Here is a 16,036-nt window from a genome sequence, read left to right as displayed (position 1 = left end):
ATTCAAGTTCTTGAGTACACTTCAGAAGAACCCTCTGTTTAGGCTGGATTGCCCAAAGATCTGCATGCTTTCCAGGAGCATGTCATACTTCTGCACCTTTTTTGTCTACCAAGAAAAGAAGTTGGTTTATTTTCATCAAGTATTTCAGTAGATCAGGTGTCAAATACCTAAGAGCGGAATCAAAGTACTTCAATCCTCTTCAATTTCACAAAATAAAGAGAAGGATAGGAAGAGGAGAAAAAACCAAACCACCCTAAAATTAAAATATTCTCTCAGAGTTCTACTTCTTTTTCAGGGAGTTTTAATAAAATCAGTATAGTATTGACTGTCACTCATAGGTTTTACAGGACACATGAGAACAGCAAAGCATCTCTCTTCCCAAAGTGTGCTCTTGATGTGAGGACAACATTGTCAAAAAGCAGACATGAACTGCCAGGCACTTGGAAGCAGCTGCCTAATAAAATGAACACAGTCCATTTGCCTGGTTCAGGTTGGAAGTGTTACCTGCCCCAAACAGGGTCTGTGTAGATCCACCAAGCCCAGGACTTTGATTCATCTCACATATTAAATCACTGAATAATGTCCTTTAATTTTTAAAAGATAGATCTATTCACCTAAGATGCCTGGTGACTAATAAAGACCCTTAGGAGAAGTCTAACTAGCTAGACACAACAGAGTCTAAGGAAAAATTCAGACAGTACAGATCAAATGACATCGCTAATCAAATGATCATTAGCAGCAGCATTTTCTGTCCTGTTGCAGATCCTGACGGATCATTGTCCTTTACCCAGCTAATATGCCCTATTATTCTTATTCAAGAAACAATGTTTCACAGCAAGCTTTAAAACCAGGACAATTCTGAACTTACCAACTAATGAGTAAAGCACTGCACAGTTATTTGCTAAAGTGGTAGTTTCTAAGGACTGGGAAAGCACAAGAAAGAAAACAAATACCCTTTTCCACTGAGGTGTTGACATAAGACTGCATCTACCATCTTCTTATGGAGAAGATTCCTAAAAGTCATGCTTACACCTCAATTTAATTGCATGCAATCTAATAAAAAGTCTGTAGAAAATCTCTTAGCACACTATATATTCCTTCCCTCTACTCTCCTTTGCCCATCACTCTCCCATTCTCACAGGTAGTACTCACATTCTGTTGACAGCATTGGTGTCAACAAAAGTGCAAAGCATTGCAGGCAACTCCCATGATCTCCATTAAGGAATGAGCTATAATCAAGTCTCTGTGATTACTTCAAAAAGTGACCATCAAACAGCACTACTGAGCCCCAAGTCACTGCCTCCACAAAGGCTAAGTAGGTGTCTCACTTCCACTTTTATCTGTTGTCCAGTGAGATGTTCTTCATATGAATGGTTTGAAGCAAGGAAAGACAAGTTCAGAACATGAATGTATTAACACCAGACCCACTATGAAATTTACTTTTTAGCAGTATTTATATTTGAAGGCATAATTCTGTGTCAGAGAAAATCCAATATTTTTTCATACATGGGAAAACTAAGATCCTCATGGAGAATGGTGCACCAGCTACCACTTTATGGGATCTTGTCTTTGAGTACAGACCAAACAGAATAGAAAACAATAAATATTGCAAGTGTCTTTGCATTTATTTGATTTTCAGGACAACAAAAATTCTCTGAACTAATTTTAACCTGACCACAGTTCTAGTGGCCCTACTCAGAGTCATATCAAGAATCCACTTGGCAGTATGAACAGATATAAATACAGAAGAGTACACAGAAAGAAAGAAAGAAACTGCATTGCACACAATCTGTGGACTCCAAGAGATACTGAAAGTTGCTGGACCATAAAAAAGGAAGATAGAAAAGGATCTGGACCTCCAGGATCATTAAAAAAGTAGAAATGTATATGTTAAGTGGATGAAAACAGCAAACCTTATTAAACAAAGCTTTCTCCAGCCTCTTGAGACTCAAATTAAATAAGAAATAAACCTCACCCTTTGACCTGGTAAACCAGGGACTCCAGGCTTGCCTTCCAGACCAGGCTCTCCCTGTAAAAGTGAAAAGTTTTAAAAATATAACAGAGTAAGGGAAACTAATAAACTGTATAACTATTTCCTAGCTGTTTTGTTGCTACCATTATCATGTGGCTACCTAGACAACTCTTACCTGATACTTATGCTGTCCTTTGAGTAGGAGAGAATGAGAAAACAAAATAGAGACAAGTGACAATGCCCTGATTAAATACAGAGCACACAACTATATTTAAATTACATACTCAAACCAGATTTACCTAGGTAACACATCTTCACAATGCCATCAATTTTACAGAAGGCAATCAACAGTGAAATACAACAAACAGTTCAAAAGAGAGGAAACAAGGTGTTTGCAAATGAAGCAGCATGACAATCTGAAATGAGATATCCTGCAGAGCTGGGTCCTAAAATATAACTAGAATAAGCTGCAATTTATGTTTAAATTAAGACTGCTAGCATATGTAAATTGCTGCAAAAATTGTGTTGAAACATAAACACACATACTCAGTTCATACTTTTCATCCACGAAGTATTTTAGCCAGGACCCGGTGGCATAACACCAATGCCTTCTGCAGCAACTGTTCCCTGACCTTCACGACATGACAGCTCACAAGTTATCAGTGAGTGCCTCTCTGAAATGTGCTGTATGTCCACGCAGCTCTTCAAGACATTAGAAATAGAAAAACAATGAGGTTCTGCATGACAACAGCCTTGAGGCAATGTGCCCATGTCCTGGATGCCACTTGCCTGTGTTCAGAGTGGCTGTCCACAGCAGGACACCTTCTCTCAGCAATGAAGAAAACTGGAGGCTGTGGGCACTGTTTAAATATCTTGGTGCCAGAATAATGTATAAGATTTTTTCAGTCTGAGTTTCAGCTTCTAGAATTGCAAACAGTGAGAGAAACAACTTACTGGAGGTCCAGGAGGTCCAGGCAGGCCTTGTGGTCCTCGTGGCCCAGGCTTTCCCTGCAGAAATGTTTGGTTTAAAAAAAAAAAAAAGGGTTAAAGTATCTTTATAAAAAGGTGCACAGGCACATTAGTCAAGTTGTCTGTCTTTTCAGGACCTATACAATCCCTTTTCACATAGGTCCTGCAAAAGCAGTGCAGAGACCAGCTGGTTTTCTCCTTAATCCTCTGGCTACTTGAATTATCAGCACTCATTAGACTGCACACAGACTGATCCACCCACACTCAGCAGTCACTTATCCATAACTGTCTCTTTGTTTTTCAAAGGTAGTAACTCTACCAAAGACACTGGGATATCCTGGATATTTCAATGAAACATTGTGGGTTGGGGTTTGGTGGTGGAGAAGAACAATTCTTGCATAAATGGCTTCCACAAGCATTTCCCCCAAGCCAGCACAGTTCTGAAGGGCTTTGAAGTATCAATTATATGATGCATATCATTATATTAAGTAGCAGTTAAATGGAATTTATGCACCTACAAGTACAAAATCAAAATTTAAAAATATTTTTAATATATAGGACTAACAGACTGAAGCAAAGGGTATGTACCCACTATCTGAGCGCCCAGGTTCAAAGACAAATCAGGCATAAAACTCAAATACAGTTTAATTTTAATGTTAACACTCCCCTGTTCTTAAATAATTTTGTAGCTGACTCTACAGTTTGTACTTCTCATTCATGTTAGATTCACTACATCTGAAAAGGACATTGCCCATGTCCCTTTCTTGCTAAGTTTCTCCACTGTAAATAGGAACACTTATTTCTTGATGACCTGATAATGTTTCCATCCACCTTCCTTTTACAGTATTATTTTAAAGAAAAATCTAACCTAACAGGCAACAGAATTACATTAAAACATCCTTGCAGTGCAAGAATAGATACTGAATCTCTCTTACCTCCTCTCCTTTTTGGCCTTCAATATGCACCTGCAATGGAAACACAGAGTCATAAAGCACAAAAAAAATAAAGACAAGGTGCCAGAGGTATGATGGTCCCCCACAGGCTATTCCCTCAAGGTGCAACTTAACTCCTACAGCTTCTCAAACCCTGTTGCAGGCTGAGAGATATTTTCTATTTAAACAGCTCAGGCTGACACAATTTACCTAGCGACACAGTTATCTAACAAATGATGTGTGGCTGTACAAACTGTAAGAACTTATTTCATTATCTCATCATATAAACAGGTAAGCAAATTCCCCAGATCTTGTTTTACTCTAAATCATGAAGATCAATTGAATGCAGAAGGCATCACATAGCCAGCAGACTGGCTTGAGATATGCCCTGCCTGTTTCGAACCCACCTTCTGGAGCTTTAGGCTCATTTTTAAAAATTTCTTGTCAACTACTGTCACATCATTAATATCATATTTAGGCAGGACAGTAAAAGGTTCTTACCCAAACAGGGCTTTTTTTTCCTCTTCATAATTTTCTTTTACTCATTCTTTTACTTTCTAAAACATTCAAAATAAGGTAATTGCCTGCTGCCTTTCCAATGATTTCCAGGGACCTTCTCATTCTTGTATTTAGCACCCATAGTAAAGAGTGCTGTTTCCTATTTTAATCCTATTTTGTTGGCAAGTAAAAGGGATACTCACTAACTGCTTTGTTACCAGCCCATGCAGAACTCAGTTCCAGACCTTTCTTCTGCATACTTCGTGGAAAACATTCTTTTTCCATTAGCTTGGAGATGACCTCTTCATACAGACAATACTAATCTCAGGGCATCCTTACCTCTCTGCCAGTGATGTCTTTGGCACCAGTGAAGGTATTGCTGAAGGCAGAGTGAGGAATGCACAAAGAATGTGAACCCAGTGCCACAGGAATGATAAGCTGCACTCTCCCATTTTCTCAGTTTTCTTTTTTAATCCCTGCTTTCCTGATTTCAGCACGTCAGGTCCTGGATGTCTTATATTCCACCAGGAGTTTTTCAGATGTAAATCAAGGAAAGATTATTTGCCCTCATCAGAATCTGCCTATTTTTTCTGCCCCAACTCTCACACTCAGTCCATGTCAAAGGCACTCAGTTATTCAACTCAATTCTGAAATTTCATTTGCATTTATAACTTGCATGGGCTCTGTGTACTAAAGAATACTTGGAATCAACTCAACAACTCTCAGGAACCACACAGTGCTGTCATAGTATTGCTCTGTCTGATGCACTTAAGGAGTGTTTTCATTGCCTCTTCAAGTCCTGATCTTCCCACTTCACAATCCACCAAAATTGTGGTAGCGCATTTCCTTCTTGGAACCTATCACTTCCCTTCCTCAAAAATTTTCACTGCCTAAAGCTGCAGTTTTCTTTGAGAAAACCACAAAATTTTAAGGTGTCTCAACAAGATCCCCCCTCCCCCCACTTCCACCTTCTCTTCTCATAGAATAAAATTTGAGGAACCTAAAACAAAAATTCTTACTAAAGTGCCAGGCAATCCTGGAAGTCCTGGTTCACCCTGCAGGGTAACACAAAAGAAATGAAAAAACATAACACAGAACACAACAGTACACAGCACAATACATAACATAATGCAAATCAAAAGCAAACCTCTGAGCATATTTTCCACCAGCTGTTGTACATTCTTATTTGCAATACCAGTCTCCATTATCTCTGTTTCCTCTGCTCTGCAGATGACTACATGCAAGAACTGGTTGTAGTCTATATTACTGTGATGTTTTACATTGAATTAATGACAGTGACTTAAAATGAATGATGCACTGGATGCACCATAGCATCAGATTTGTGCTTCAAAAATCTTATATTTGATGTCCACACACTACACAAATAAACCTGCCTGATTCTTAGACGGCCAACAGATTCACAAGAGGATGGATATTTAGGGGGTCAAAATGCCCAAATGGCCAAAAGTGAGAACTTTTCCCAAGTAATTTTATGGAGCAAATCACTATAGTGTTTGCAGGACACCAGGATGCTACACCCTTTTCCCATGATTTATTGCCATATAGGCTATCAATTTGTTCCAGTCCATTTTTCTCCAGCAGTGTCCACCATATATTATGCTTTAAGACTATGCATTGAGAAGGCATATCCTTTACTTTAGGTACAGACTGCTGCTAAATTTATCACTTAGCTTCCTCCCACACTCTATTCATTACTCAAGTAGGCCTCTGAGTGACCCAGCATATCTTTCATATTCTTTTAAGACAAGCTCAATTACTATTTGTTATTTATTCATAGAGGCATAGAATGGTTTGGGTTGGAAGGGACCTCAAAGATAGAATCATTGAATCATTAAGCTTGGAAAAAACCTCCAAGGTCAGCAGGTCCAACCTTTGGCTGAACACCACCATGTCAACTAAACCACAGCACTAAGTGTAATGTCCAGTAATTTCTTGAACACCTCCTGGGATGCTGATTTCATCACCTTGCTGGGCAGCCTCTTCTAATTCTTATCCACCCTTTCATTGAACAAATTCTTCCTGATATCCAATCTGAACCTCTCCTGGTGCAACTTGAGTCCACTTCTTCTTGTCCTGTCTCTTGTTGGTTAGGAGAAGAGACTGACCCCCACCTGGCTACAACCTCTTGTCAGGTAATTGTAGGGAGTGGCAAGGTCCCCCCGAGCCTCCTTTTTCTCCAGAATACACAACCCCATCTCCCTCAGCTGCTTCTCATATGACTTACTCCCTAGACACTTCCCCAGCTCTGTTGTCCTTCTCTGGACACGTTCCAGCCCCTCAGTGTCTTTCTTGTCATGTGGGACACAGGATTTGAGGTAAGGCCTCACCAGTGCCCAGCACAGAGGGACAATACAACCCTGGTCCTGCTTGCCACACTATTGCAGATACAAGCCTGGATGCCACTGGCCTTGCCTCCCTGGGCATAGAGTGTCTTACATTCAGCCACTGTCAACCAGCATCCTCAGGTCCTTCTCCCACCAGGCACCTTGCCAGCTGCTCTTCCCCAGCCTGTGGTACTGCAGAGCAATGTTGTGATCCAAGTGCAGTGTCCCTTTCCCTTACTGAACCTCAGGCCATTGCCCTTGGCCTGTCAATCCAGTGTGTCCAGAATATCTAGTTCCAGCTCCATTGCCTTGGGCAGGGATGCCACCCACTAGATCAGGTTGCCCAAGGCCCCATCCAAACTGGTCTATTCTAGAAAGAGCCCATACTGAAGAAGTACTGAAGAGACACACATCAGCCACTCTGAAAATACTGGACTGAGGAGCAAAACACCTTCTGGAAGCATCAAATGCAGCTGCTTCAGAGATATGGATGAAATTATATGAACTCAAGACTGATTGCTACTGCAGAGAGAACAGAGAGAATCGCTTTCAATTTCTGCATTCTTGGATAAGGCTCACTGCCTTATCTGGAGGAGAAAGAGAGAAAGAAATCCAGAATTGTCCATGTCTTTCCACCCATGCCAAAGACCTGTGTCGGAAATATTAAAATCACAACATCATCTCTAAAAGAGAGGAAAACATAAGGCTGCCCTGAAAACTCTAGCAACTCTAAAATGATAAAGTCAAAATTGCTGCTGAAAGCAGTGAATAATTATTTTGAAGGCAAGAGGCTCAGAGTCATTTTATTGGCACTTTCTGAGTCAATTCTACATCTCCTGGGTCAGAAAACCAGCTTCTACACAGACATGTAGACATTGGCATCCACATTTCTTAGTTGAGGAAGATTTTCTGACCCAAAATACACTATTTCTCTCTACTCTCACTATAAGGGTTAAACTAAGAGCTATAACCAGATAAACTTTAACGCTCACTTGTAACCATTTCAGAAGCAATGTCAGAAAAGTTAAACATTTAAATACATATAAATTTAAATAATGATGAATATTAACCCAACAGTCCTGATATTTCCAGCAAGAATTAACAAATGTGTTTCCGAATCCTTCCTGTTATCCCATCCCAACTTACCTTTTCTCCTTTGGTCCCACTAGCACCTGGAGGGCCGGGGCTGCCAGTAGGGCCCTGTAAACAGGTCAAGTGGAGAGAAAACTTTTGTTTTTAAGCATGTATGTATGTATGTGTGTATGGCCAAACTTCGCGAACAAAGATTTGGGAAGGGCTGTCCCCACGTGGGTGGGCCCTTCCAGCCTGCACGGCGGATTTTAGGTGAGGCTCAGCATGCGCAGAACTGGCCCCACCGTGTAAGTCCTGAGGTTCATCTGCCATGGCCGAGCGAGCTTGGACAGTGCCAGTGAAGTCCTCAGGACTAGAACCTACAGCACCCGGCATTTCCCAGGAGGTCTCCCATCCAAGTACTAATCCGGGGCTGACCCTGCTTAGCTTCCGAGATCTGACGGGATCGGATGTCAGGGAGGCATTTAACTGCCCTGTTTTCAAGTACAGGAAAAACATAAGACTGCAGATTTTGTCAGCACAAAGAATGATGTCCCACTGCACTGGGATATAACTTAATAGAACACATGAGGCTTCTTTGGCTCTGCTGCATAGAAAGGAAAGAGAATAATGATGGAGATGGCATAGCAGCCATGATAACACCAATCCAATTTCAGCTGGTTCAAAAGAATTGCAGTTCAGTGACTACATCAGTGTCAAACACAAAATTTAGTATAAAATTCAGGCATGAAGATTTGCCCACTCCTAGGTGTCTAAACATGAAAATGGAAAAACAGCTTCAGAAAACCCAACATCTATAACAGGGTTTCACTTGGGGAAATTGTTGCTTTGAAGCAGTTGACAATCAAGTTCCACCTTCAAGTCCCTCTGCAGTTTGCCACTTCATCTACATTTGCTACAAGTAGAAACCAGTTCTGTGAGAAGCGTAATGGGCATAGTGAACACAGCTCATTGTGAATTCCAGTGCTGTTTGTAGTACCAGAAAACATTCCCATCTTATAAGGGTAATGATAAAAGCTAAATAGACACATACGTCTCCATCCAGGGTAAACTGTGACTGAGGAGCAGAGCAGGAAGCAGATGCAGCAGCCCGGAGGCTTCAGGCTCAAGGGTGGCAATGATTAGCTGCATTTTTGGAAATCACTTTACCCTCTGCTTCTTACTCTGTTCTTTGCTACTTAGACCATAGAAGATCCTTGAGAGGAAAGGATGCCTCTCATTAGTTATCATACCCTGAGTAATGAAAAAAGTCTTGTGGGATCTACAGATAGTGGTTTTAGACAAAGCATTATGTGTCTGATCAGCAGGAATGTACTGATTTTTTAGACAATTTTCTGGTTTCTTCTTGTCTTAAAAATGTAAATAGTTCCAAGCCTTTCTGATTGAAAACAAACCAAATATATTAAATCCAGTCCTCTTCCTTTCATGTTGTGGGAGGGAAAAGAGAAGGTCTTAAAAATCAGGCTTAAGCAGCTGAATTTTTGTGTGCGTTTTCTTATGTATTTAATGAAAATTAAGACAAACATGTGACCTATCATGTCAAAAGGACCAGCATTTCCTTTAAATATATATTGCATTATAGTTTAATTCTAAAACCAGACAAACAAAAGGAGAAAACTGTACCAACAGAGTTTCTTAGAACAGAGATGCAGTGGGATCCTGCCGTGACTCAGAAGCCACTCAGGATAAGTCTCAGTTTTAGAGCCAACTTCCACTCTTTCCAAAGAAACAGTTCCAGTTTTTGACTATTTGGGACATACCTGTTTCCCCTCCACACCTGGCTTTCCAGGGAACCCATCCAGGCCTTTGTCTCCCTGGAAAAAAACCAGAAATAACTACAATTCAAATCTTTGGGGTTTAGGTCACTGCTCTGCAGGTGATGTCCATGTTATTTGCTCCAAGAGTAAGGAATAAGAAGAGAAATTCCAGCCAGCCCAACAGAGAAAATGGCTAAAGTTCCCACATCCATACCATGAAAGGTTGGTGTGACCAGAAGCAGCTGTGCTTTAGCTTTCCATGTTGGCATCCTTCCCCTGCCTACTGGGGTGAGTTCACGTAAATCAGACAACATACACCAGGGAGACCATCAACCCAGAACAGATCTTACAAAAATAATGAATCCACAGTCCAGCTCAGTTTTACCCAGTAAAGAAAAAAAATCTCTCATTTTTCAACTTTCGTTTCTGTAACTTGATGGAAAAATTAATCTGTTCCTATATGTTCTCAGAATTGGACAGTCCAAAAAGTTCATGGCCAATCAATTTCACTACTTTATTTTTATTATCTAAAGATATGGGGTTTGCCCCTGCACCTAAATCTGACCTTTTCTTGCTACAGTTCCAGACTAGTGTGTCTTTCCCTGACCTCCCAAGAGAATAGACTGTTTCCTTCATATTTACAATAGCCTCCGCTTTCAAACTTCTCTAGACTAAACAACCATAATACTTTCAACTTTTCTTCATGAGCATGTTTTTCAGACCTCTGACCATTTTTTTTATTCCCTTTAGTGCAGTGTCCAATTTTTCCATGTCTTCATTGTAGCTCAGCACATGAACCTTGAGTTAGCTGAGGTTTTGAGCAGAAATATTACTTTGTTTTATAGACTAAATCCCAGGATGATGTTTACTTTTCCCCAAAGCCCCTTTCACAGGATAGCTCCTTGATCAGTTCCCGATCTTTAGCAGTGTGCAATTTGTTGTCCCACACATATGAATCATCCTACAGTTTCTCTTTCTCAGTATCATCTTCTGCTCTGGGGAATTATGTTTTCAAGATAATTTCAAATTCTGACTCTGATTCTACTGTAATTCCATGTTCAAGCTTGACACATTCCATGCTTTATAATCTGGATTCTTGATAGAGAAGAGTTGATCAATGACACAACTTCTGCTGAGCTTCACTTTTCCTTACACATTGTGGCCCTTGACCATTACAGACTCTTCAGTTTAAAAAACACTTTGAAACCAGGACTTTCTTTTCCTCTGTAAATTCCTTTAACCTCTGTAAAATGGAACACAGATTTTGCCTGGGTTCTGCACACACAGTTGAACATAATCTATCAAAACCACACACAATGCCAAGCGTGAAGGTGAATGTGCATGTAAAAACAAATTCTGCAAGTAGAAGCAGTGACAACAAACTATTAGTTCTAGTCTACTTTTTAAATGTTTTAGATATTTTAATCCCTGTGAGAACTCTGTCATTACCTACAAACCCACACTTAGGGCATTGGATTTAATCAGCTCCTTTTGCAGACTACATTGATTTGGCAAGTCAGAAATGGATTTGCAAATCACTTTGCTATTTTTCCTCCTTAGAAAGTCAGTCAGCCTTCCAACATAAATATTATTTCAAATTATATATACAAGGAAATAAATTAGAGAGACCCATACCCTACAGGATTCAGCAGAAAACCAGTGTCAGACATCCAGATCCATTTGCTTTACGGGTGATAGGTTCCACATTGATAGTTTCCTTTGCACTGACTAAGCTACAGATATCCTGAATTTAAGACTTTCAGTAAGCAACAGCCTGGTAGATTGCTGACAAAATGTGCAATGTACTCCCAGGAGAATTTTAACATCAATATACTGCAGCAATGAGTACTTCACACATGCTGGTTTAGCTGCCAAAACAGAAAAGAGTTGATGTTCTCACTGCTAGTAATGGGGGCTGGGAAAGGCAAATGCATTATTTATACAAATGTATAAAATAAAGCCATTTGAAAATAGTCCAAACAATTGTGCTGTTATTTCTACAGAAATATCTGTCATCATAAACATTATTAATAATTTTTTTCCATTCTTTAAAGAAAGCTACTTAGTGAAAGGTACTTTTTTCCAAAAGAAGGAAAAAAATGTTAATCTTTTATTCTCAAATTTTCACTAAAGTCTCCTTTCATCCTCCTGTGCTGTACTAGTTTTCCTGCATTTAACCACTGGAAGAAAAGTGAGGAGTCATAAGGAACCAGGGGAAATCCCAATTCCACCAAAAATCCAGCGCTGGTCTGTGACCTCTACCAGTTAGAAAATGTAATTATTTGCTGGAAAAAGGATTTACAAGGAGTCTGTAGGGCCCTGGAAAAGGGTGAAGAAGCAAAAAAAAAACCACAAAAAAAACCCCAAAAAACCCAACTGCGGAGGGATCTGGCAGCAGCAGACCAGTCCTGCTGCCTCCTTACACAAGTTCTTCTCAGTAAAACACATAAGGATTTGCAGGATGGACACATGCTTATGCAGCAAAAGCAATGCTCCATATCATATTGAACTGCTGTACATGCCTAAATTAAATGACAAGTACCACTGACATACAGGGCTTATGTTGGCAGGCAAGTGCATTGTGCTTGTCTCTGTAGAGTCTGTCCTGGGGTCTGTAACAAGCTCACTGGGTGCAGAAGGACGTGCGATATTCCTCATATGGTACAATGGTTTTCCTAAAGTGCAAGTGTAACCAAAACTACTGGGTTTGGGAACCTGACTTTAAGACCTCAATATTTACATCTGCGGTCCCAGGATACATGAACAAAGCAGCAACATGTATTATGGGATAGGTAGGCTTTTTTTGATGGTATGGGTGCAGATTTGATAGAACAATAGTCACTGCATGAGCTACTGCTTTCATCTGGTGTTATAAACTCTTTTCTCCTCAGGCACAAAGAAACACGGGTTGTGTAGGTGTCAGTATTCAAGTTACAGACAGAAGAGCAGACAAGGAAATATTTGGCCAGTTGAATTTACGCCCACTGCTTTCACAGTAGAACTGACTGGTAGAAGTTAAAGCAATGGCAGTGGGTGCTCTGAGACCATCCTTAAAAGGTGGAAAAAACCCAAAGTACAATTGTTGTTGCAGAGATTTGGCTGTTCCGGGAAAAAAAAGAAAAAAAAAGAAAAAAAAAGAAGACCTCTAATTGTGCATATCCTTCTAATGAAACAAAGGCTAATTCATCTCTTCCTCACTTTAATCTTCCTCTAGCTTAGTCAGCTCCCTGCCCACACAGAGCTCCAGCTTCTTCTGCCATCATGGTGATGTCAGAAAGATGGATTTTCTTCCAGGAGTCAAATATTCCAGCAGATTAGACAATCTGGCCTCTGGAAAAGCAGCATAGTTACTGAGTAGACTCAGTGCACTGAGCCAGTTCTGCAAAGGGCTGAGGGAAAAGTTTGAGGAAGATAAAGTATGATCCAGCCTTTTGCTCTAGCTGCATCAACAAGGATAGGTGATACAAAATATAATTGTGGCTACTTCATCATAAACAGCAAAAAGAACAATGGTAAAGAGAAACACAATAACTCACGCTAAGGGTCTATTAATAATTTTTCCCAGTAGGCAAAAGTTTGGTGTAAATCACTGGGCTTCCTCTCCAGAAAATGGAGACTGAGAAGTAGGAGAAGGCTGTGCTCACAAACTAATGACTCCCTCCTTTATAGAAATGCATATCACCAGGTGTCACTGAAGGGAGTTTGAACACAGGCAAAGCTGCCAGACCATTACTAAGATAACCCTGTCTCAGGACCAGCTTGAGTCATAAGCAAGAGAGGGCACTTCTGGGGAGCCTTGACCATTCCTAGGCAGGTCTGCAGCAGAAGTAGGTGCGTATCTCTTAACACAACGAACAAACTGACATAATTAAGACCTTATGCCTGCCTATCTCTCCTTTTAGATGCTTATTCCAGGTATAATATGCTCTTGGTCTCTTGCCTGAGCCATAAACATAGTTTGAATCTCAGAGTGTCCTGTTCTCTGTAAAACAGCTATTCCCAGTCATGAGAGAACACAGAACTGGGAAGCTTTCCACTGGAATGAACCCTTTAACATAGAGACTACCTGGTACATAATGTTGCTGGTGATGGGAGAAGACAAAAACATAGGAAGTTGGATAATCTTAGAAACTGGAGTGAGATGGAGAAATGCTGGATGCAAACATGGTCAGCAGCAATCAGTGGTCATTCACAACCCTCAGGTGCTGCACACAAGGTGGACACCCCTCTAGATCTCCCTACTGGCATACCTTCACTCCACTCCTCTCTCTCCTCCATCCCTGGCTACTGGCATACAAGAAGTGCCTAAATGTGTGCTTAAGTAGACAGCAGAGATCCATAAAACCACCTTGCATGTCCATGGGAGGTGGGAGAGCACAGCACAGTGAGGAAATTCCATCATCCATCCTCCTCCAGAGCTGCTGCCTGGCAGCCCACCTCATCTAATGGTCAGAGGAAAAGAACAGCCCAGCATTTCCTAGCATGCAGCAGGAATACCTTGTCTCCTCGTGTTCCCTTTTCTCCCCGTTCTCCTTGTAGACCCTAAAAATGAAAAGAAACAGAGATTATAAAGCTCAGTCCAAGTAGAGGCATAGTTACCTCCTCTAGTTAGTCACCAAATCACTGTGCACATCTGCACAATCTATTCCAGTGAAAGCTCAAGGACATTTTCCATGTTGCCAGTCCTCAAAGCTGGCCACAGGCATGGCCTAAACAGACTCACAGAGCAGGGACTACTTGTGGGCCCAAGAACATCTGTAGCATTATATTGCCGGCAGACACATAACCCTCCTGCCAACAGCTGTGTGGAGGGACAGGGAACACACAGCTGCAGATGGTCTAGAAAATAACCAATGCTCTGCATTTTTCATGTTCCTTGTAAACAATGAGGACTTTGGTAGAGGATGATACTGATGGGAAAACCTATTGCATAAACAAGCAAGAATTCCCATTCCCAATGTGTTTGGATGTGGTAGCTGGGCAGACAGCAGGTAGCTCTGAGAACTGGCAAATGTTAGATGTACTCTGACCCAGAGCCCAGCACATTTTTGTGCTGTGAATCCAATACCAGTGTTCCTCTGGACTGCATAATTCATCTCCTCTCAGCTACACCAGAAACATTGCTGGAATTTAGTTTTATGTGGCACTAACCAGGCCATCAATCCCTTGGCAAAGCAAGCACCTTGTATTTCACCTTTTTGTGGAAACTGAGCAATCAACTAATACCTATAGAGAGACAGATAAGCCCAGTCAGTAGTGACCTCTCTAGAACTGCCAAAACTTAAAATGCTGCTTAGGTGTACAGTATATTTGTATTTAAACTTCAGTTTACATTGTAGTGGAGACTTACCTCCCAGCTAATAAATGCTGCATGTCTGGGTATATTTAGAGGACTTAAGAGGTTACATAATCATCTAAATGAGCAGGGATATTTTCAATTAGATCAGGTTGCTCAGCACCCAGTCCAAGCTGGCACTGAACGTTTCCAGGGATGGGGCATCTACTACCAATCTGGGCAATCTGTCCCAGGGTCTCACCATCTTCATTGTAAAACCCTTCTGTCTTGCATCTGATCTAAATCTACCACCTTTTAATTTAAAAACATTATCCCTTGCCCTATCACAACAGATCCTGCTAAAAATTTTTCCCCATCTTTCTTATGGGCCTCCTTGAAATATGGAAAGGCCAGAATAAGGCCTCCTCAGAGCCTTCTCTTCTTCAAACTGAACAACCTCAACTCTCTCAGTCTTTCCTCCACAGGATTGGTGCTTCACTTCCATGGCCCTCCTCTGGACATGCTCTAGGAGGTCTATGAATCCTTCTTGGACCCCATACGTGAATGCAGTTCTCCAGGTGGGGTATCAGAACAGCAGAGCAGAGTGGCAGAATCTCCTCCCTTGACCTGCTGCCTACACTGCTTTGATGCAGACCAGGATACGCTTGGGTTTGTGGGCTGTGAGTACACGTGGACAGCTCACATCCAGCTTTTCATCCACCAGCATCCCAAAGTTCTTTTTGGCAGGGCTGTTCACAATCCCTTCTTCCTCCAGCCTGTATTGGTACCAGGGGTGGCCCCAACCCATCTGAGTCCTCAAATCTCAGAAAATCCAGTCAGCCTTTATAACACCAGCTTAAAGGCTGCCTCCGTACTTACCAAGGTGAGACCACAAGACAGAGATGCTAACTGTTTAGAATCTAATTTATTTTGGTCTGGATGTTCATTAAAGGCAGGTTTGTCCCCTGAACCCAAAGGCTGTTCCCTGAGAGTTTTGAAAATATGATTGGAAACTTGCTGAGAAGTGGTATTTTTTTCTTGGTGTTCTGATGAAGTTTTCAAGCACCATATAAATGGTGCATCATAACAGATCAAAGCATTTGCATTACAGTGGGATTGTCACAAAATCACCAGCTGTTATCTTAGTAATCAACTCATTTCTGCTGACATCTCTCTACTATCTACAGGTCTGTTCT

General features: G+C 41.1%; 1 protein-coding gene across 1 annotated transcript in view; it reads right to left on the bottom strand.

Moving 5' to 3' along the window:
* Positions 1–16,036, bottom strand: part of COL22A1 (collagen type XXII alpha 1 chain) — a 205,888-nt gene that overhangs the window by 82,649 nt on the left and 107,203 nt on the right. The window contains exons 16-22 of the mRNA XM_071553031.1: positions 14,063–14,107; positions 9,569–9,622; positions 7,863–7,916; positions 5,391–5,426; positions 3,877–3,906; positions 2,927–2,980; positions 1,976–2,029 (exon numbers count right to left, since the gene is read on the bottom strand). Of these exons, the coding sequence (XP_071409132.1) occupies positions 1,976–2,029; positions 2,927–2,980; positions 3,877–3,906; positions 5,391–5,426; positions 7,863–7,916; positions 9,569–9,622; positions 14,063–14,107 (327 nt within the window). The remainder of the gene's footprint in view (positions 1–1,975; positions 2,030–2,926; positions 2,981–3,876; positions 3,907–5,390; positions 5,427–7,862; positions 7,917–9,568; positions 9,623–14,062; positions 14,108–16,036) is intronic.

This window comes from Pithys albifrons, chromosome 4 (assembly GCF_047495875.1).
Source record: "Pithys albifrons albifrons isolate INPA30051 chromosome 4, PitAlb_v1, whole genome shotgun sequence".
Lineage (NCBI taxonomy): Eukaryota > Metazoa > Chordata > Aves > Passeriformes > Thamnophilidae > Pithys > Pithys albifrons.
Note: the sequence above shows the minus strand (reverse complement) of the source record. Positions and strands in the feature narration are given on the sequence as shown.